Source organism: Dama dama, chromosome 14, assembly GCF_033118175.1.
Source record: "Dama dama isolate Ldn47 chromosome 14, ASM3311817v1, whole genome shotgun sequence".
NCBI classification, from domain to species: domain Eukaryota; kingdom Metazoa; phylum Chordata; class Mammalia; order Artiodactyla; family Cervidae; genus Dama; species Dama dama.
In genome coordinates this window covers 47,570,294-47,593,510 of record NC_083694.1, presented here as the reverse complement: position 1 = coordinate 47,593,510, position 23,217 = coordinate 47,570,294, and the positions used below count along the sequence as shown (strand labels likewise).

The following is a 23,217-nucleotide window of genomic DNA, read 5'->3' as shown; positions in this document are numbered from 1 at the left end:
CTTGATCTCATCCTGGCAGATGGACTGTGGATGGGTCACCTGGACTCCGCTGATGCTGGTCTGTTCCTCATTTTCCTTTAATGTCTTGTAGTAATTGTAGCTGGAAAAGTCTGGAGGGGTGACTAGGACCCCAGTCTCCATCTTTTGTCTCCCCAACACCATGAGTCAGCCAAAAATCTCGTATTGGGCTTTTTTTCCCCATTTAACAGCTGTGTAGCTTCGTTTCTTGGCCTTCTGCCCTGAACTCCACAGCGTAGGACTTGACAGTTGCCTCGAAGGGAAGCCTGGATTTTAGGTTCATTTCTTCACATTCCTATTTCCTCGGGGAGTTTGCGAGAGCCCCATAGTGGGGGTCACCCCGATCCTCCAGTGAGGCTGGGGGACAGCGTCAAACCAGGTGGGTCATTCTTGAGCCTCATAGAGCCAGTGGACTTGCCTTGCCAAGTGTGGGCTCCCTGGGGACCTGTTGCTTTCCCTGCTTTTCCATTCGTCCTTTTGGAGCGGGATAGGCCATCCTCTTCCTGTCCAGTGTTGCTTTTTTTTTTTTCTCTTGCCACGCTGCATGGCTTGTGGGATCTTAGTTCCCTGAACAGGGATTGAACCTGGGCCCCAGCAGGCAGAGCACTGAGTCCTACCCACTGGACCGCCAGGAAGTTCCCCCAGCATTGCATTTTGGAAACACAGCTTATCTGGTCTAACAGGTCTGAACTGGGGCTGGGTGAGGGGTGGGGGTGGAGGTAGATTTCCTCAGGACAAATTACAGCTGAGTGTCAGTTCTGCAATTTAGATAATTTTTAATGAGGCTGTGGATGTCAGAGTTGCTGCTGGAGTGGAGCCTCGGAGCTGTTGGCTAGAGTGTTTTGCGTGCAAGAGAAGCATGAATCTGGGGGGACCAGGAGCAGATTGTTTGGGACCAAATGTGACCCTCAAAGTCCTGTGCAGAAGCCCCGCCCCCAAATGTGTGTGAGGCCATGAGGACTTTGGGAGGTAATAGTTGGGATTGGAGGGGGCTTGTACCCCGTGAGAGGAGACCCTGGGGAGAGGCCATCGTCAGAACCCAGATCTCCAGCCCCCAGACCCTGCTGGAGGCAGCCTGTGGGTCTGTCACACGTCTAGGTGGACTGAGGTGACCCCTCAGGGAGGCTTGTCTCTGCTGCCCTGAACCCCAGTTGTTTTTGTTTTTTATTTTTTTTAAATTTTAACTATAGTTGATTTACAATGTCATGTTAGTTTCACATGTACAGCAAAGTGATTTGGTTATACGTATATATATTTTTTCTTTTCCTGTTTGGTTTATTATAGTGTATTAAATGTAGTTCCCCATAAACCCCAGCTTTTATCTACAGTTGGTTCCCACAAGCTGCGGGCCTTCCTCTTCGCTTGGCCTCCCAGGAACCAGCCTCGTCTCCTGCTCTGACCTGCACATCTGGCTGTGATGTGGGCGTCATTTTCACTGTGGCCCAGCGATCTCCCGCTGACCTTCAGAGGGCTGCATCCCCAGTCTCTGCCCATTGTTTCCCCGGGGCCATGCGGGGCTCATGTTCTCCAGCCAGGGCTGCGTCTCTGTCGGCCTGGCCCTGTGCTCCCAGCCGTGGATGCAGCAGGTAACACTGGCCCTGACAGTACAGGTGGGCCGTGAGCAGCTCCAGGACTTGTGCTGTTTTTGAAAGTGAGTCCGTAAGGAAAGCCTACAGATGGAGATGGGCTGGTTCGGCGTGAGCTCACTGGCAGTAGGTGACTCGCAAGTCTCTGTGTTCTTTCAGGAGCTCTGAGAACACACTGGTCTTGGTCAGCTGTTTCATCAAAACTGAACTCACTTCATGACAATTTGTCTCTTTGTGATGAAACTTGTTAGAAAGTGGAACTGTTATAATACCCCACCCCCCAGAATGCCTCTTAGGTTGGCTTCCTTGTTTTTGCTTGTGCTGGGTCTTCATTGCTGTGCAGGCTTTTCTCTAGTTGTGGTGAGCAGGAGCTACTCTCTAGTTGTGATGCCTGGGCTTCTCACTGCAGTGGCTTCTTTCATGGAGTGTGGGCTCAGTTGCTCCACGGCATGTGGGATCTTCCGGGACCAGGGCTCAAATCCCTGTCTGCATTGGCAGACAGATTCTTTACCACTGAACCACCAGGCAAGTCCAGGGTTGGGCTTCATAATGGTCACTAATGGTGTCGGGGGGCAGAGGGACAGATTGAGGAGCCCAGGTAGGTGGCCTGCACCTCTTGGGACCCCCGAGGCTGTGACCCTGGTCTCCACTGCCTGAGCCTCATCAAAGTCTTTTTCTTTGATGGAGCATCGGGTCCTGTGATGGCAACTGAGCTGATGGGGATGGGCCTTGGGGTCTTGGTAGCTGGGCTGCCCTGGACCCTGGTGCACGGTGCTGGCCAGGCCCTGGCTCTACACGGAGGTCGCTGTCCTGGCCTCGGGAAGCAGAAGGCTTTGTTCCACTGAAGCGTTTCTCTTTACAAACATCAGAACCCTTGTCCTGTGCCAGTCTCTCATCACCTTTGTGGGAGTGAACCCACTCTCAGGGCCTCTCCTGTTGTCTTCCCTCAAGGGAGACATGAAGGCTTCCTGCCTCGAGGGCCACCTTGCCCTCCTCCCCTCCCCACCTTGGCTGCTCCGGGACTCCCACAGCCACTCTTCTGTCTACGGAACCTAGAGTCCAGACCTTCAGCTGTTGTGTCCTCATAGACACGACGCAGATGTCCATCTTGGCCACTGGGTGCGGGGAGTGTCCAGCGGGTAAACTCTGGGGACATGTCTGCCCCACTGCTCGGCACACAGGGTGTTGCATTGGGTGGGGCCCCTGCACCTCTTCTCTCTGCTGCATGCGAGGCCCCAGGAGACAGGACATGGTCTGGCCCCAGGCTTCCCAGGGGAGGTTCCGTAGTGCACCCTCCAGTGCTGCTGGCCTTGCTGCTGGCCTTGCTGCTGGCAGGTGCTCCACAGACCTCCGGGCCCACAGCTGATGGAGGTTGTCCCCACAGCATGTGTCCAGAGGTGGCGGCGTGAGGTGGGTCCAGCCAAGCCCAGCCCCAGTCACTCCATCTTCCCATGGCTATTGCAGGACTGACCCGCCTTGTCCACGCAGCCAGCCATGCCGGGCCCTGTGTCCCTGCTTCTCTGGCCAGCAGGGGTGGCCAGCCTGGGGGAGGGAGGAAGCCTGCAGCCTGATTGGGTGGTTTTGGTCACCTGATGGCCCCAAGGCCAGTCACATGCCAGGGTTGTCCTTCTTGGGTTGTGGTAAACCCAGGTGAGATCAGCTCCCTGCCAGCAATGTCAAGGCTTAGGAACCACGTCAGGACCATGTGAGGAGGACCAGGCTTTGTGGGAGCCAGCCTGCTGAGGGGACCAAACTGCTACCATCCCCACGTGGCTTACTTCCTGCCATAGCAGCTCTGAGACCCTTCCCAGTCTGCATCTGTGGCCTTGCGCCCCTTCACTCACCTCTCAGGGCAGCGGGACACAGTTCAGAGTGAGAAGCAGGAAGCCATGTGAGAGAGGACCACGGAGGAGTACCCCCCCATCAGCCCAGCCACGTCCTGCTCACTGCTGCCCTGCCCCCGTCATGACCTGCAGGGCTGCAGGGAGACATGGGTCTGGGTCATATGGCTCTAGGGGCAGTGTCAGGTCCCTCCCTCCTGAGACAGGTCACCTGGTGTGCCTAGCAGTGGGCGGCCGGATCCACGGTCAGGTGACACCAGCCCTTGGGGGAAGGCCCACAAGCTGTATGGCTCCATGGGCTTCATGGGGCTTGTGTCCACTCTCACTGTGTCCTTCAGGGATGCCCAGCCTGTGCGGCCACCAGGTTCCACAGCAGCTCCAGACATGTCCCCCAGTTCAGGCCAGCATCCCACCTAAATCTCAGACTTCTTTTTTTCAGATGGTCACATGCAGCCTGTAGTAGGAGGGTTTTGGTGGAACATGTGGTTGGTGAGGACAGGGCAACCTGAGTGAATGCCCTGCTGCCTGGGGCCTGGATCCCAGGGGACACGGCTCCCCCGCAGGAAGCCAGGCCTGGAGGCAGCAGCACTGATCTGCCAAGGACCCTAGCCCCAGCCCAGCCCCAGGGCTGTGGGTACCTCCCAGCTCCCTGGCCTTGCCTTGGGCTGGTCAGCAGCCTAGAACTGCCAGGGAGGCATTCAGCTGACAAAGTGCCCTGCTGCAGGTGCGTTCCTGCTGTAGTTCTGAATCTACGGGACTGTCTGGGGGCTGTGCTGGCTGGGCCAGTCACCTGGGTGGTGAGTCCATGTCGAGCAAAAAGCCAGAGAGGCCTCTGAGCGCATCATGACCTGCCCTGCAAGTTCAGCACTCCTCATGCCCTCCCCCAATCTAGGGGCTGCCTGGTTTGTTTCGACGTCTGTTGCTCTAAGCTCCCTTTTTAAAGTGTATTTTTTTCACCTTGTCAGAGCCCTCATGATGCTAGATTGCCATAGAAACAGAGCTCATTAAAGTTCCCTGCAGCCACCCTAATTATAGAATTCTAAAGACAAGCAGCGAGCTTCTCTGGGGGTGTCGCTGAAGCTGAGCGAAGGTACCAGAGTGGCCGAGCACAGGGGCCATGAGGACTGCAGTTGTCCCCACTCTGCACTCAGATTGCAGGCACCCTGGAGACGACGGGATGCTTCCAAGTTGGACTGTGGCTTTGAGCAGCTCCAACTCTGAACTCAGCCGTGACACAGTGACTAAGGTGGAGCCTCCTGCTCCTCTGGGTGGAGCCGCCACGGGGTCAGCTGGGGTCACCCACCAGGGCCGCTTCTTGTGGAGGTCTTGCCAGCTACCCCCACCCACCCCTGGCTGGTTTTCAGGACTGTTTACCACTGAGAGCAGCTGCATGGGAAGGTGGACAAGCAGGGCCCGCGGCGGGGGCGGGGGAAGGGGCAGGTCATCCCCTGTATGCCTGGCCCTCAAGCGCTCTGCACACGCGTGTGCTCTGCACACCTGCCCTTCTCCTTTTCCTGTTGTGTAGGGTGGGTCAGGATTCACACACACGTGTGCTCTGGGCACACATGTGTGCCCTTGTCCGTTTCCTGTTGGGTGAGTTGACACACACGTGTGCACAACACACACGTGTGCCCTGCTCCATTTCCTGTTGTGTGGCGTGAGTCAGGATCTGCACAGACATGTGTTCTGCACATTTCGTGTTGTGTGAGGTGAGTCAGGATCCGAATGTGCTTCCGTTCTTCGCTTTCTGCCATTAGAGTGGTTCAGTTCAGTCGCTCAGTCATGTCCAACTCTTTGTGACCCCATGGACTGCAGCACGCCAGGCTTCCCTGTCCATCACCAACTCTTGGAGCCTGCTCAAAATCATGTTCATCGAGTCGGTAATGCCATCCAACCATCTCATGCTCTGTCGTCCCCTTCCCCTTCCTTCAATCTTTCCCAGCATCAGGGCCTTTTCAGATGAGTCAGATCTTTGCATCAGGTGGCCAAAGTATTGGAGCTTCAGCTTAGAGTGGTATCATCCACATATCTGAGATTGTTGATATGTGGATGTTGTTGAGGCTGTTGATGTTTCTCCCTCCTATCTTGATTCTGCTTGTAATTCATCCAGCCTGGCATTTCTCACATGTGGTCAGTGTATAGGTTAAACAAGCAGGGTGACAGCAGACAGCCCCATCATACTCCTTTTTCGACCTTGAACCAATCAGTTGTTCCATACAGGGTTCTAACTGTTGCTTCTTGACCCACATCCAGGTTTCTCAGAAGATAGGTAAGATGATCTTGGTATTCCCATCTCTCTAAGAGCTTTCCACAGTTTGTCATGATCCACACAGTCAAAGGCTTTAGCATAGTTAATGAAATAGATGTTTTTCTCAAATTCCCTCACTTTCTCTATAATCCAGCAAATGTTGGCAATTTGATCTCTATATCCTCTTCCTTTTCGAAACCCTGCCTGGACATCTGGAAGTTCTTGGTTCGCATAATGCTGAAGCATGGCATGCAAGATTTTAAGCATGACCTTACTAGCACAGGAGATGAGTGCAATTGTCTGATGATTAACACATTCTTTAGTACTATCCTTCTTGGAAATTGGGATGAGGATTGACCTTTTCCAGTCCTGTGGCCACTTCTGGGTCTTCCAGATTTGTTGACATAATGAATGCAAAACCTTGACAGCATCATCCTTTAGGAATCTGAATAGTTTTGCTGGAATTTCGTCACATCCACTAGCTTTATTAACAGCAGTGCTTCTTAAGGCCCACTTGACTTGGCACTCCAGAATGTAAGTGTGAAATGGGGACTTTCCTAGCAGTCCATTGGTTAAGACTGCCTTCCAGTGCAGGGGGCACAGGTTTGATCCCACATGCCATGCAGTGTCCCTCCCCGCTCCAAAAAAAAAAAAATGGTATGGGATTCCCTGTGGTCCCTCATGGTTCCTTATTAGTCCACAGGGCACTGCTTTCCAGGTGGCAGTGTGGGTGTGGGTTGGACACCCAGGGGCTCCTGTGCCTCTGCTGGGATTGGGGCCAGGGTCTGCCCTGCTGGGCTCTGACATCTCCCCATCCCTGCCAGGAGAGTCGTTATTGTAAGGAGCCTGCTCACAGGGTCATGGAGGATGCAAGTCAGGCCCGCAGGCTGGAAATGTGGGAGGAGCTGCTGCCGTGGTCCAGGTCCAAAGCTGTCTGCCGCAGTATCCCTCTCGCTAGGGGAAGGCGGCCTTTCAGTCTGTTCAGGCTGTCATCACGACAGAGGATGAGACAGTTGAATGGCATCACTAACTCAATAGACATGAATCTGAGCAAATGCCAAGAGATAGTGAGGGACAGGAAAGCCTGGCATGCTGTAGTCCATGAGATCACAAAGAGTCAGACATGGCTGAGCGACTGAACAAAGCCGTCACCCGATCAGATGAAGCCCACCCGTGGGGGGCAATCTGCTCCACTCCAAGGCCATTGATTTAAATGTTCATCTCATCTGGAAGCACACTCATAGAAACATCCAAGATATTTTGACCACAAATCTGGGCACTGTGGTCCACCTAGCTGACACATGAAATGAACCATCACATCCCCACTCCCCACTGCCAAGAGGTGCCTCCTGAATCCACACTCAGTCTCCTGCTAAAGACAACAGCACAGTCACACCTCTGTCCGACATGTGTCTGTCCTGCATGTGCTGGACATACACTGACCCCTCCCCCAGGAGGGCTGGTTGTCTTCTGGGGCTTGGAGGATGCCACTTTCCTCCCATCTGCTCAATACTTCCTCCCTGCTTCTCCCTGAACTTACACACCTGCAACCTCTGCCACCTGGGAGCCGTGTTGCATCTGTCCTGTGGCTCCCCGAACCCACCCCTCTGGCCAGTGTCCTCCCACGGTGTGGAGCGTGTGTCTGCAGGCACTGCTCCCCACTGGTCAGGGCACAAGCAGCAGCGGCATGGACATGGTTCCTGCAGTGGGCTCACAGCAACAGCTGGAGCCTCTGTGCAGAGACAACCCAGTGTTTCTACTAGGATCTGAGATTCGTTTATAACCATGTCGTTGTTGCCACCTCTGGCCCCTCCCTGTGTTTTTACAGTTCCTATTGTATATTGTTTACTGCAGCCTTTGAGGCACCCCAAGAACATGGGAATCACACATGTTATGAAATATACAGTGGAGTGGACATGCACACCCTTAGTAGCCAACCTGCCCAACACTGACGCACTGTCCCAGTCTTCCACTTACTAGGATGATGTCCCTTTATGAACATGCATCCTGAAACATCACACTGTCCATTTTCTTGATTTTTAGTTTGATCCTGTGGACTGTAGACCTCCAGGCTCCTCTCTCCATGGTATTCTCCAGGCAAGAATACTGGAGTGGGTTGCCATTCCCTCTCCATAGGATCTTCCCCACCCAGGGGTTGAACCCAGGTCTCCTGCATTGTGTGCAGAATCTTTACTGTCTGAGCCACCGGGCAAGCCCTTTTAGTTTAACAGGCATTGTTTTACAGAGCCCATTTCATATACATCAGTCTGTCATTTTATAATTTAAAATTTTTTTTGTTTATTTGTTTACCTTTGGCTGTGCTGGTTCTTTGTTGCTGCACGGGCTTTTCCCTGGTTGTGGTGAGCGGGGTCTACTCACTAGTTGTGGTGCACAGGCTTCTCATTGCAGTGGCTTCTCTTGTTGTGGAGCACAGACTCTGGGGCACTCGGGCTTCAGTAGTTGTGGCTCCTGGGCTCTAGAGCAAGGCTCAGTAGTTGTAGTGTACAGGCTTAGCTGCTCCACGGCATGTGGGGTCTTCCTGGATCAGGGATCAAACCCATGTCTCCTGCATTGGCAGGTGGATTCTTTACCATTGAGCCGCTAGGGAAGCCCCTGTGATTTTATACTGATTTTTTTTATTTGGTTTTGGAAGATGCGTTTGTGTGGCCGAAGGCGGCTCAAGCTGGGTTATGACTGAGAGTCCTCCCGGACAGCCTTGCCCAGGTCACCTGTCCTCTTGGACCTGGGTGGCCGCAGACATCCTCGATGGCCGTGAGCCCACATATGAGGCCTGTCAGGTGCTGGTCTAGGAGCAGTGTGACTGCTGTGTCCCGGGGAAGCACACGTGCCCTCGACCATTGATTCTGGCCATGGTTAAACTCCCCCAGAAGGACAGGCGACTTCAGTTTACTCTGATCCTTGACAGTATTTGATGTCACGGGAGACTCGTCTTCCGTTCCCGTTTCTGTTTTCCCTCATTGACTTGTGGGCATGCCTCCTATATCCTGAATCATTAGCCCATGTGGCATGGCTGATAAGGAGACGGGGGTTTGTCTGGCCTCACGTGGCCTTAGGGTGAATGTGCCTCCTCTCCTCCTTTTGTTTTCAGGGTTTTCCCCACCTTCAATTAAGATCGTCCACGTTTCCTTCTAAGACTTGTCATTTTGCCCCTAGTTTCAGTCCTTATCTTTTTTTAGATGAATGTATTTGTGTGGTGGCACCAGGTCTTGGTTGTGGCATGTGGGATCTAGTCCCCTGACCAGGAATTGAACTTGAGCCCCTGCATTCGGAGCACAGAGTCTTAGCCGCTGGACCACCAGGGAAGTCCCTCAGTCCTTATGTACTGAGGGGATGATTTGTGTGTGGAGTGAAGCAGGCATCTGGTCTGCTCGAGCCACTGTCACAATACACTGGATGCAGCAAAGACCACAAGACCTCGCTTCTCAGGATCTGGGGGTGGACGGCTGAGCTCCGGGTGCCAGAAGGGTCGGGGCCTGGTGAGCACCCTCTTCGTGGCTTATAGACACTGCCCCAGCTGGGTCTCCATGCAGTGGAGACAGAGGTCGGGTGTCTCCTCCTCTTCTTATGAGGGTACTGATCCCATCAGGGGGCCCCACACAGGGGCCCCGCTCCCAAATACAGCCATGCATGGGGCTGGAGAGAGGGGCTGGAGGGGGCGGTCAGGGCTTCCATGTGTAATCAGGAAAGACACAACAGCGGGGTCCCGGCTTCTCTCACTGTGGACAACGGGACATTGCCCATGTTCCCTCGGCCCTGCTCAACGCATAAGAGTCCCGAAGGACTCTGTTCTGTCCCCTCACCTAGCTTTCCGGTCTGCTGGGGGCGCCCTTGGACTCTGCTTGGACATCTTTGAGTTCCTTATTTCGGGTGGCTTTACCGAAATGTGAAGGGCGTCCTGTGGATGCATTTTCAGGCTTTCGTGCTGTGTGTGTGTGCTGAACACTGGAAGGAGCCAGAGCCTTGTCCCACCGAGTCCCTGCCTGACAACCTGGCTCCCTCTGTGTCTCGGGGTCTGTCACTCGGTGCCTTACCCTGCCACGTGCAGGGATGGCTGGGGCTGGTGAATGGCGCACACAGGGCAGTCAGCCCTGTGGATGTCAGCAGGGACCTGCCGGGGACCAGACTTCCCCCAGCTCTGGCTGGGAGGGCCACGCCCTGTGATCAGGCAGGGGCCCTGGGGCATCAGCAGGAACCCCTTGGAGCCCAGGGCAATATAGGCAGGGGAGCCCCATTCTGTCTGCATGTTGGCGTCTTGGCTTCCCCCTGCACCTCTCATTTAATGGGAGGGGAGCCGGTTTTGCAGTCACTGTGACCAGGTTTCGCAGGTTCCAGCCAGAGCTGGTCATTTGCTTATTTTAAAAACACTCCGTTACAGTTTCCACTTCTGTATGTTCCTGGCAGCTCCCTGACTCTCATGAAAGTCGCCTTCACTACGGAGCTCTGTAAAAGCACAAAGCTTCCCGTTGTAGCCCAAGTATTTTGTTTTCACATACTTTCAAAGCGTTGGGAAGGAGCAAAGTTGGAAATGTTTTTGAGGAGGAATGAAACCGCCCGCCCTGGTCATACGTGTAGCTCGGCGTGTTTCATGAGCCGCTGCTTCCACACAAGTCTGGTGCAGGTTGGGAACGTGTTTTTGGTGACTTTCAACTCAGCATAAGTGTGCGGTTGGTTTTGCTTTGTTTCTGCCCCTAGGTTTGTTCTTGAAGGGGAGCCGGGGGAGTGGGGCGGTGCTGGCTGGACGCCTGCCTCAGGCTGACCGTGGATTTCCCAGCGGCCAGGGTCCCTCCCCGGACAATTGGGCGTAAAGGTCCGGAGAGCCCTTAGCTCCCATGTAGCCCGTCCCCATGTGGAATGGGACCTGGTTTTCATGCCCAGAGAGAAGGGAGTGGACAGGAAGCCCATGGGGGGGTACACAGGCCCCGGTGGCCTCACAGCCTGACCCCCTGCAGACAGCCGTCCTTGTGGTCGTCTGGGGCACCGTCTCCCCACCCGGCAGTGTGGAACAGCTACGAGGGTGCTGGCGTCTCAGCTCCGCGGCCACTGCCCCAGGCCGCCTGAACTGGAGGCCTGTCCCCACTGCCCCCCATGTGGTAGAGCTGGGCTCACAGCCCCAGGGCCGTTTCTTTACGCTCTTCTCCTGTTCTTTCCAGAATCCATCTACCGCCGTGGAGCCAGAAGATGGCGGAAGCTGTACCGCGCCAACGGCCACCTCTTCCAGGCCAAGCGCTTTAACAGGGTGAGTGCCCCCCGGGAGGAGATGCCAGGCTCTGCTCCACATTCAGCCCTGGACGACCACAAGCCCTTCACGAGCTCCCTGAGCCGGCAAGGCGCCAGCTCAGGTCTTTTCTGACAAACGTGACCTGTGTGTCCCTGTCGCGTGACCCCCGTCTAGGTACCGTGTCCCGTCATGTGACCCTAGTCCTGGCACTAGGACTCCATGGGCATTCAGAAGGGACCCTGGACTTGTCCCATAACCAGGATGCATGTGTTACCACACAGTGTCCCCTGCTGGTTGCAAGGGTGTCCTGTGAAGCCCAGGGCCCGATAACGGCCCTCCATCCGTTGGCCCCGCTGCCCAGCTCACTCGGAAGGCTTTATAGCTACACGTATGGTGTTTCTCCTCATGCTGCCCTGTGTCCTGTAGAGACCATGGGGCTCACATGGCTTTGTCATTGTCCTGTTGCCACGTGGAAAGGAGGTGCCTGCAGAGGCCCCATGGCTGAAGACTGCCTGCCCCAGGGCTGCCCACATAGAGCGCCACAGACTAGGTGCTTAGCCGGTCGGTCTGGTGTCTGAAGTCCAAAACAAGGACTGCTCTCAGGGCCGGGCTGCTCTCAGGGAGAGTCCTTCCTGCCTCGGTGTAGCTTCTAGGGTCGCTGCCATCCTCAGAAGCTCTGGGCTGGGAGCATAGCCCTCCAGCCTCTGCCGCCTCCTGTCTCTGCACCCCACCCCCACCCCTCCCCAACCCCCCACCCCTGGGATACCAGTCATGACAAGGACCCAATCATTTCTGGGTGGACATGAGTTTGGGGGACACCACTGAGTCCCATACAGCAGCCGAGCACCTGCTGACCTGGGGCCCCACGCATGCCAGGTACCCTGCCCTGATGGCTGGCCCCTGCACCTGGCATGCAGCAGGCACACACACAGCGTGGCGGTGTGTCGTTCCCTGTAATGGATGATTGGAGGAAAGGGCACCCTGGGGGCTGTGTCAGGAGCGAGGGAGGAATGAAGCATGTCTGTTGGGAAGGAGGGGGCCCTGGGGCCTCCGACAACGACAAGAGGACACGCGGTCCTTGGGGCATCAGATACCATGGGGAGGCTGGGCATCACTGTGCGTGGACAGAGGGCGGGGGCTGCAGGGATGATAGGCCACCCGATGGGTGTGGACGTGAGACTGTGGTGAACCACCCAGACAGACAAGATGAAACCTAAAGAAACCAAAACTTCCAGCCCCGACGACATGAGGTACCACTGTCTGCCCTCCGATGTTTATTTAAGAAACAGATGACCGACCAGCCTGTGGCCAGGCAGCTTCTCTCCTGTGTCTCTGGGCACCAGCTCAGTTCTGGCCAGAGATGGTCTCAGGCAGATGGGCCAGGCCACCCTGAAGGACCTCAGGACGCCCTTCTTGACAGAGTGACTCACTGGCCCACGATGAAGCCCACCCACTTGGCAAGGCTGCTCGGAGGGGCCTGGCCTCTCCTGCCTACAGGTTCTAGGAGGAAAACGCATTTCTCTGTTCATCAGGTGCAGAACCTGGCACTCTTCCTGCCACCCCCTCCCCAAAATTGTGGGCAAGGCTTTTCCTCTCTAAGGAAGAGCAGGAATTTAGGGTGAGGGTACCCACTCTAGCCCTCTCCCATCTGCTCTCCCCCCGAGCACCGACAAGCTTTTAACAAACACCATGAGGCCAAGGAGGGAGCCAACCCTGATACCCGCAGCCTTTCGGCAGCTGGCTGTTCACAGGTGGGGAAGTGGGCGTGTCGCCGTTCGTCCCCAGGCTGGTTTCCCACCTGGGTTCCCCAGACTGCATGTCTGGAGGCCACACCATCCACCTGTGTTCGCTGGGCAGTCACTCCACATGTCTCAGGAGCTGCATGCCTGGCTCTGCAGGGTCAGCAGGGCTCACAGGGACAAGCTGACGAAGGAGGTCACGTCTCTCCATCTTTGCTGGTGACCTAAGGACGAAAGCAAGGGCTGTCAGCCTCCCGGGCCAGAGCTCCCTTCACTGGACACAGCTGATCTTCTCGAGCAGAGAGAGGGGCTCGACCAAGGACTTGCAGAGAGAGGAGAGGGGGGCAATGTCCTCCCCAGAACAGGAAGCACGAGGGGGCCGACGGGGGCCCCAGTCTGTGGGATGGAACTGACGGTCAGAGCCTGGCCCTGAGACCCAGGATGCGAGTGTTTCCTGTAAGGGTGGAGGGTCATCCAGTCCATCCCAGGGAGATACTGGTTGAGTATGGGTCAGCAGGGAGGGGCTGTCCAGGGCTGGGTTCACGGCCGAGTGAGTCGGGGTGGATCATCAGGGAAGGTGTTCACTGGCGTGGCCCGGTTTGGGACTAAGATCCCACAAGCCATGCAGTGCCACACACACACACACACACACATAGAATCAAAACCTAGAAGCGCTGCGGGGCTCTAGGGAAACCTGGCAGTGGGAAGCAGGGGGAGTGGGTCTTCAGACTCAGCCATAGGCACTTGCCAGCTGTCTGCAGCCCCCAAACGTTGAACACGAAACACACGCAGGGAAGATGTTTGTAGCAAAACCTGGAATAAGAGATCAAGACAGTATGTGTGTTTAGTACCAAAGAGCTCTGGCCTTTTGCTAAATGCCTAAAATCAGAAGTTGGGCAAGGGTGTGAGTGGTCAGTTAGAACAAGAGTGGTTGCTGCACATGAATGCAGTCACCCTTACCTTGTTGGTGACCAGAGAAACGCAGGACATTCAGAGCTGCCAGTGCCCCAGGCTGCTGTTTACACAGTGACAGTCCTCGTACTTCCAGGGGTGCAGACCCAGACCCCTGCTTTCTGGAAAGCAGTTGGGGAAAAGCTCGGTGGCTCTAAGGTGCCCTGTCCTGCTGTCCCTGCAGTGAGTCCATCCTAGAGGAGTGGCCACATCACTGTCATAGGCGGGCAGCATCTGAGCACCTTCCCTGTGCTGTGAGAACCCCCTGCCCTTAACCCCCCAGTGCAGGGGCTTGAGCCTCGGCACTGTATATGCCCCCTTCCCATCCTGGGGCAACTGGAGGGGCCTCTGCTAGTGGCACATGGGCCACCTGTGCTGCAGGGCTGGCTGGGTGGATGGTTCAGGAACTGCAGCCTTTATTATGAGCAGAGAGTCCTGCGGGGAGGGACAGTATGGAGCGAGAGGCGGGCAGGGAGACCCAGGTGAAGACACCAGCAGGGCTGGCCGTGCTGGTCAAGGATTTCTCCTGGGCTTTTCGAGCTGAGGAAACCTCCCCTGCAAAGGGCCAGAGAATAAATGTTTCAGGCTTTGTGGGCCATGCAGTCTCTGTCACAACTGCACAACTCTGCGGTCAGTGTGACCACATATGAGCAGCCCCAGAGGTTGATGACTGAAAACATGGCCAGCCAAGCAGCATGTGAGACAGACTGAAAAATACTTTCACCCATTAGTCTGTTAATTCATGTGATTTTCTGAGATGAAGCTTTATTTTTTTGTTATTATTTTTATTATTTTATTAATCAATTTTTTAATATTTTATATTTATTTTTCTTTATTATTACTACTCCTTTTCGGCTATGCCACACAGCTTGAGGGATCTTGGTTCCCTGATCCGGGATTGAACCTGTGTCTGCTGCGTTGCAAGACAGATTCTCAGACTGCCAGGGAAGTCCCCATGGATGTAAATTTTTTTAATGGTTCCATGAATGCTGACAAACAGGGCTGGAAACAGGGGTGAAAGCACTCTTGGGCTTGACACTCCCTCCTTAGATCCTGGATTTGCTCATGAGCAGTCACCCTTCTGGAGGCACCAGTGCCAGTATTAAACTGGACTGGCCAGAGTCAGAGCTCTCAGGAGGGGTGACCCTGGGGCTGGCCTCCCATCTGGCCTTCGCGGCCATCCACTGTCTCTTGGGCCATTCCCAGAGGGACCCCCATCACCCATATTTGCCTCCCTGGGGCAGGACAACTCAAGCAGTGTGGGGGACTGGGATACATGCTTCTTTTCCTGAAGTTGTAAGCAGTGGGGTGTGTGTGTGTGTGTGTGTGTGTGTGTGTGTGTGTGTGTGCGCGCGCGTGCGTGTGCATGCATGGACTTGTCTTCAGCAGAGCTTTACTGGGCTCCCACTGTGTGCTGGGTACCATCCCAGGTGCTGTGGCTGTGACTGAGATGTACATGCTCTGTGTGGGGGAGAGGCTCCTTCCTGGGGGGAAATGAGTTCCTTGTGCCCACTGGCTGCCAGTAGCTGGTCCTGCACCCTTGGCTCACACTTGGGGAAGATTCGCTCTGGTCAGCGCCGGTACAGTGCATCCTTTCTGTTCTCCAGGAGTAATTTGAAACTTTCTCGAAGGAAAGAAATTTGTTAAACATGGCAAAAGAGGGTAAAACATGTAAATGAGATATGGCTGGAACAGAAGTAAGCGGGAGACTGCCAATGTACGGACACCATGTAACCAAGGAGACGACTTGGGCTCCAAGTGGTGGGTGGGTGACCCCACTTCTGGACACACTCATCTTTGCATTTTGGGACTTCTAAAATCACAAAAACCTCACCAAACGAGCCAGTCATGATCATGAGTTTCAAGTGTTTATAACCAAGAGGAACAAAGATTGACTACTTAAAATCTTTTTAGAATGCTGAGAAAAATACAAGGGTGGACTAGTACTAGCATGGACATTCACAGACAAGTCTGGGTCAGTCTCTTGTGGGGTCATTGCTCCTTTGTCCTGGGTCCTGGAGTGCACAAGGTTTTGTTTGTGCCCTCCAAGAGTCTGTTTCCCCAGTCCTGTGTAAGTTCTGACAGCTCTATGGCAGGGTTAATGGCGACCTCCTCCAAGAGAGCTTATACCACACCCAGGTCTGCTGCACCCAGAGTCCCTGCCCCTGTCACAGGCCACTGCTGACCTGTACCTCTGCAGGTGACACTCAAACACTCAAAGGCACTGTGGTACTAAAGACTCTTGAGAGTCCCTTGGACAGCAAGGAGATCAAACCAGTCAATCCTAAAGGAAATCAGTCCTGAATATTCATTGGAAGGACTGATGCTGAAGCTGATACTCCAATACCTTGGCCACATGATGCAAAGAACTGACTCACTGGAAAAGATTCTGATGCTGGGCAAGATTGAAGGCAGGAGGAGAAGGGGACGACAGAGGATGAGATGGTTGGATGGCATGACTGATTCAATGGACATGAATTTGAGCTAGCTCCAGGAGTTGGTGATGGACAGGGAGGCCTGGCATGCTGCAGCCCATGGGGTCGCAAAGAGTTGGACACAACTGAGCAACTGAACTGAACTGAATTGCATGGAACCCCAGAGCGGTTCAGAATCCAGATGCATTCAGTTGCCAAGCATGGTCGCCTCTCTGTTCATCATGCAGGGGTCATGAGGGGGTTTGGACGAGGGTCATGCAGTGGTCAGGCTCCCCCACAGCCTTCTCACCTAGGTCACTCCACTCAGGTGGGGCCCCTCAGCTGTTCTGAGCACAGCCAGGCTGGATTTGCAACCCCGCTCCAAGTCCTGCAGGCAAGGAGGCCCTGCCCATGGAGAGGTCTCATTACCTGCCCACAAGGTCCCATGGGGGCATAGCCCCAGCCCCTCGGGGCCTTGGTTCCCCCAACCTTGGGAGAGACCCAAGCTGGGGCTCCTGGGCCTGGGTGGGGCCTGTTACCAGGTGTGAAGAGGCTTCTTCCTGGCCTGGCTGCATGTCCCCTCAGTGTGGAGGGACCACGGAGACACAGGCCTGGCTGCGTGTTGTTACAGGGCAGTGTGTCCCCTTGGTGTGGAAGAACCACGGGGGCACCAGGCCTGGCTTATGGTGCCTGTTCTTGTCCATGCAGAGAGCGTACTGCGGCCAGTGCAGCGAGAGGATATGGGGCCTCGCGAGGCAGGGCTACAGGTGCATCCACTGCAAACTACTGGTCCATAAGCGCTGCTACGTGCTCGTCCCACTGACCTGCAGCAGGCATATGGTGAGTGGACACCTCGGCCAGCTGGGGTGCAGTCCACACTGCTGCCCCTGGGACCCTCGGCCTCCCCCTGCCCAGCTTGGGTCCTAACCCCGTCCCTGCTACCCATGAGATGAGAAGAGGGGGTGACGTAGGGGTTGCAGAGTGACGGCCCGGGTCAGCAGTTGGGCCAGGCCTTGTTCCCAAGCCCCAGGAGTCCCCCAGCACTCTTGGGGCCCCAGGGCCCACCAATAGGGAGCTGCCTCAATTGTGATGTCAGCCATGGAACCTGGAGCTGGGGCCTGACTGTGGCCGCTGTGCAATGAGGGCAGGGCTGAGGGGACTAAGCGTTACTATGTGAAAAGACACATTTTATAAGCACCTTCTGGAAGGGTGGAACCTGAGGGCTGAGCGGCCACCTCCGCCTGTGGAAACGCAGGTAATTTCAGTGCTCATCTTGCCATGTTCAGGGCGATGCTGTAACAGGTGAATGATGTGTGTTGTGATGTCACAGTGTGTGTGACAGGTGACTCCCGGTCACGCAGTGTCTCCAGAAGCCCCGTGTGGTGCTGCCTAGTCACTCGGCCTGTCTCTCTGCAGGATTCCGTCATGCCTTCCCAGGAGCCTGCAGTGGATGACAAGAGCGATGACGTGGACCTTCCCTCTGAGGAGAGTGATGGAAGTAGGGCTGCTGCTCACACCCCCAGAACCCTTTCTAGATCCTCCTCCCTCCCAAGCCAGGGCCTGTGAGCACGGCCGCTTGCTGCAGGGCTGGGATGGGCTCTCTAGAGCAGGGGTGGGCGGGTTGGCCTGCCCTGGGTGCCCACATCTCTGAGCTGCTGCCCGTGGGAGTCGGGGTGGAGGGTGGGGTTCCCTCTATTCCAACCTCGGGAGTTCTAGGAGGCACTAGTGCAGTGGCCGCCACAGATATGCGTCTCTGGAAAGGCCTGCCGTGCCCAGTGTTGCATATTTCTTGGGTTTTAGTAGGTTTGTTTTTTTTTGGTTGTGGAGAGTTGGTTTTTGTTTTTGTTTTTTTTTTTGCTAAGAAGCATTCAGAGAGCAATTTTTATTCCATTTGGACTGATGGCCCTGCTCTGAGCTTCTGCAGTTCTGTGCATGGTCACAAGGGTGTACGAGGACCTAGGCCTCACTCGATAAACACTTGTTCTTTCCCCAGGAGTGACATGAGGCCATGGAGCACAAAGTAGTACAGCACCTCATGTAAAGGAGACTCCCAACCACCACCCACCTGTCCACCCACCATCTACACATGTCCACTCACTCTCCACCCACCCCCACCATCCACACACATCCACCCACCACCCACCTACCCACCATATACACACATCCACCCACCCACCATCCACACGTATCTACCCACTCTCCACCCACCTCCACCATCCACACACATCCACCCACCACCCACCCACCCACCATTCACCCACCCACCCACCATCTACACCTATCTACCCACTCTCCACCCACCCCCACCATCCACACACATCCACCCACCACCCACCTACCCACCATATACACACATCCACCCACCCACCATCTACACCTATCTACCCACTCTCCACCCACCCCCACCATCCACACACATCCACCCACCACCCACCCACCCACCATCTACACCTGTCTACCCACTCTCCACCCACCCCCACCATCCACACACATCCACCCACCACCCACCTACCCACCATATACGCACATCCACCCACCCACCATCCACCCACCCACCATCTACACATATCTACCCACTCTCCACCCACCCACCCACCATCTACACACATCCACGCACCACCCACCTACCATCTACACACATCCACCCACTCTCCACCCACCCCTACCATCTACACACCACCCACCCACCATCTATCCACCTGCCCACCTGTCTACCCACCCATCTGCACACCTTGAGAATAGAGACTGGAAGGCTTAACATCAAATCCTCTGCTCTCTCACTTCTAGAAGAACCATGAGGGAAAGTTGTCACAAATGCAGATTTCCAGGCCTTGGCCCCAGAAGCTGAGAGTCAGCAGATGGGGATGGGCTCTGGAAGCTGTGTTCTCCCAAGTCTCTGGTTGAGGCAGAAGTAGCTGCTCCAGGCCTTCCGCCTGAGCACCCGGTGGCCTGGCCTGGCCTGGCACTGCGTGTCCACAGAGGGACAGAGGCCGTGGGAGTCCCTGGGTCCTGGGCCACATCCCTGATGATGGCTTTGACCCCCTCCCCTTTTTCTTTCTCTTCACCAGTTGCTTATATTTCTTCAACCCGGAAACATGACAACATTAAAGATGATTCTGAGGTGAGTAGACAATGGCTCGTTGGTGTCTGTGTCTGTTATAGAGGTTCATCAGCTCATTTCTGGGGCCACTGTGGGAACTTAAAGGTGAACTAGGAGTGTCCAGGGGCCTGGTGGGCATCGGGGATTGCGTACACCGAGGCGGCGGGGTCACAGATCTGAGAAGTCTTTGAGACTTTTGGCAGAGGTGATCTCCGAACAGGAGGTGGGACTGACCCTCTAATCCCCGGGCTGGTTCCCCTGGCAACCAGCCACACCCTCAGGTGACCTAGAGGCTTCCCTCTAGGCACTTCGTTAACATGACAAAGGGACACTTGCTGGCTGTCTGCACCTGGAACCCCCTGGGGTTAGGAGCTCTGTGCCAGGAATGGGGCCCTGGAACAAGTAGGGACTTTGTATTACCAACCACAACATCACAGTTCAACTCTGGGTGATAAATGAGGCTTGAGAAGCTTGGTGCCGAGCAAGGGCGGTTCCAGCTGGAGCTTCTGTCCACAGAACCACCGAGAAGGGCAGTACCTAGCGAGGCCACGCCTTTCCCAAAGTGCTTGTCCCCTCTGGACTTGAGCTCTTTCTCCCTGGTCATCTGTGTGTGCAATGAGTCAGGAGCACTCGGTTACCTTTCCTCCAGCACAGAACCCTCTTCAGAGAGAGTCCTCAGGAGGGGTGCATGTGCTCACGTGGCCTTTCCCTGCCGTTGAGGGTCACTAGAGTGACGCTTGCTGTGGCGGGTCTCCTGAGGCATTAGCAGGTTATGGTTTGTGCCCCCCGGGGAGGGCCAGGTGAGCTTCTGATCCCAGCACCGATTGCCCTGGGGTGTGTGAGCCCATGGTCACCTCCTCAGCAGTCAGGGCAGGCTGGCCCTGCACATCCCTCCTGGCTCACAGAGGGGCCACCTGTGACTGGCGATGGCTCCTGGATCTCTGCTCCTTCCATCAGAAGCTCTAGGGGTCTGCTCCTGGGTGGGGAGGGCATGGGTGATGATGAGTCCCCTCCCGCTTCCTCCCATCTTGTCCACCCCCATCAGGACCTCAAACCAGTCATCGACGGGATGGACGGGATCAAGATATCTCAGGGGCTTGGGCTGCAGGACTTCGACCTGATCAGGGTCATCGGGCGCGGGAGCTACGCCAAGGTCCTTCTGGTGCGGCTGAAGAAGAACGACCAGGTCTACGCCATGAAGGTGGTAAAGAAGGAGCTGGTCCATGACGATGAGGTGAGACTGCATCTGTCCCCCGTTGTTGTTGTTCAGTTGCCAAGTCGTATCCAACTCTGTGACACATGGCCTGCAGCACGTCAGGCCTCCCTGTCTGCTCCTCTGCGTGCAAGTAACGCACAGAACAAAATGTGTGCTTTTTCCGCTTTCCAGTGTAAAGTTTAGTGACTTTTAGCACATTCACGGTATTGGGTAACCGGTTACTGCCCAGCCCACGACGTTTCCTCCCCATGAGCAGTCCCTCCCCAGTCTCTTCCGGTCCCACAGTGCCTGGCCGCTTCTGTCTCTGTGCATTTGCCTGTTCTGGACGCTGCATGTAAATGGAACCATGCGCTGTGGGACCTTCTATGTCTGGCTTCTCTGACGGAGCATCTCGTTCTCACGGTCCATCCAAGTGTATCGAGGCGCGGCACCTCCTCTTTCTTTTCTAGGCCTCAGTCGTGTTCTGTTTTATGGACAGGCCCCGTTTGGCATGTGTGTCTGTCCCTGATGAGCACATGGCTTGTCTCCATTTCTGGCTGCCGTGAACGTCTATGCGGCTGCCTGAGTCCCTGTTTTCACTCCTCTGGGTTTTCACCCGGGAGAGGACTACCAAGTTGTAGGGTCATCTTGTGTTTCACTCTGAGGAACAACTGAACTGTTCCCCTGTGTCATTTTACGTCCCCACCAGCAACACATGAGGGTCCCACTTCTGCCCATTCTTGCCAATACTGGTTGTGTTCTATTTTTTGATTATCGCTCTTCTAGCGGGTGTTTAGTGGCTTTGACAGGCATTCAGCACCTTTTCATGGGCTTCTTGGCTTTGTGTACTTTTGATCTGTTCTTTGACCCCTGAACAAGGGTTAAATCCCTTAGAAGCAGAGAGTGACTTCAGAGGGAGCAATGATGATGTCACTGTGCGACAACTTGATACACATGGAGTGGGGGCCACGGGAGGGCTGCCTAGGCTTGCATCTCAGAGGGCAGAGCCAGGGCTTCACCAAGTCCCCACCTGCCCTCCCAGCAGTGCATTTGTGTAGTGCACACACCACCCAGTTGGCCACCAGCCCCCGGTGCTGAGCTCACAACTGAGCTGGTGCAACCCTGCCTCTCAGCTGAGGAAGCGGAGCCCTGGGGAGGTGTGGAACCCAGCCGGCGTCTTCACTGATGGGAGGTGTGGGGCCCAGCCAGCATCTTCACTGATGGTCACAGCCCTGCAAGGTGATTCCAAGTCTCTGCCCAGTGCACGGCTGGCTGGAGGGTTGATGGTGTCTTTGGGGGTAGGGCAGTTTCTAGAATGCTGAGAGGAGAGGTCTCCAGGGAGGTTTACTGCTGTAGTTGATCCTGGCATCATCACATAGCCAGGGCCAGGGCTGGAGTCTGGACTTTGAGGTGGTCTCAGGAGAAGGAGACACTAGGAGCCGGCAGATGGGCCAGCTGTTTGCATTCTGAAACTCTGCCATCCTGTGGCCCCGGCCCTGGGCCCTGGTTGGTGGACTGCCCTCATCTGATCCCCGGAACCTGTGAGCAGGACTTTATTTGGCGAGAAGTGATTACGGATCCTGGGATGGTCATTCTAGATTATCTGGAGGGGCCCTAAATCCAGGGACAAGTGTCCTTTTAGAGAAAGGCAGGGAAAGATTTGAGACAGAAGGAAGGAAAAACACAGTGAAACTGTTAAGAGGGAGGCAGACAGGAGCCAGAGGCCCCTGGAGGTGCAGGAAGGACTCTCCGTGGGGACCTGGGCGAGAGCGTGGCCCTGCCCACACCTGAGCTCAGGCTTCTGCCTCAAAACAACGAGAGGATGCAATCTGGAGTGTTAAAGCCCAGCAGTCTGTGGCATTTTGTTACAACAACCTGGAGAGTCCAGCAGGCGGGAGGAAGGCAGACCGGGGGGCTTGGCCTCCGTGTGGGGGAGGGGGTATCATGTACCCACTGAGGTTTCCTTCCTGAGCACCTGGGTGGCCAGGCACCCTGGAGAACAGACAGGGATGGTTGGCTGTGTTTAAGGCTGGGTTTGCACTTGAGACTCTGAGTGGAGATGCCAGTTGGCCATCACTTGAGCAAGCAGAGCTGGGGTGGGTAGGGCTGGTCAGATGAAGCCATTCCTCCCAGAGCATCTCCTTGGGGGGGTGGAGGTCAGAGGGATCAGGACCCAGCCTACGATGAGGAACCCAGACGATCTTTGGCCCTCCAAATGTGTGCTAACTGAGAGTTTGCTAATTTTTCCCAGATACCTTGGGGGAAGGCAGGCTACTCTGAACACATCTCATTCCCTCTCACTTTCCCTGAAAGAAGGGGTTTAAGTTAGAGAATTTGGGAGCCTGGCCCTCATGCAGTTCTTCTTTCTTGGGTTGGAATGGAACCAAAGCTTGGACTGTCAAGCTGACTTTTCTCCAGGTTTCAGCGTTTACTGTGAGGGAGACAATCCTATTGTGGGAGCTGGTGCTTGGGAGATGAGTGTGGGGTTTGGGGAATCCTCCACTCTCTGTTCCTCCCTTCTTAAGTGGAGATGATATTACAAACCTTCCATGGCACCATGGGCAACACATGAGGCCAACTCACAGCTGGCGATGGTGGCTTTAGTGATGCTTTGGTAGAAATGGTGATAAATGATGATGGTGATAGCTGATAAGGTAATAGAGATGGTGATTGTGGTGGTGATGATGGTAAAGGCAATGGAGATGATAGTGATGATGGTGGGGATGGAGATGGTGGTCAGGGTGGTGGTGATGGTGATGGTGGGGATGATGGTGGTGGTGGTGATGGTAAGGATAGTGTTGATGATAGTGATGGTGATAGTGGTAAGGATGGTGGTGAGGATGGTGATGGTGATAGTGTTGATAGCGATGGTGATGACAGTGAAGG

At 55.2% G+C, this 23,217-nt stretch overlaps 1 protein-coding gene across 1 annotated transcript in view; it reads left to right on the top strand.

The window, feature by feature from the left end:
* The window catches only part of PRKCZ (protein kinase C zeta), a 98,033-nt gene that overhangs the window by 59,888 nt on the left and 14,928 nt on the right, over positions 1 to 23,217 (top strand). Inside the window, exons 5-9 of the mRNA XM_061160563.1 lie at positions 10,865 to 10,950; positions 16,745 to 16,876; positions 17,453 to 17,534; positions 19,105 to 19,157; positions 20,182 to 20,370. Of these exons, the coding sequence (XP_061016546.1) occupies positions 10,865 to 10,950; positions 16,745 to 16,876; positions 17,453 to 17,534; positions 19,105 to 19,157; positions 20,182 to 20,370 (542 nt within the window). The remainder of the gene's footprint in view (positions 1 to 10,864; positions 10,951 to 16,744; positions 16,877 to 17,452; positions 17,535 to 19,104; positions 19,158 to 20,181; positions 20,371 to 23,217) is intronic.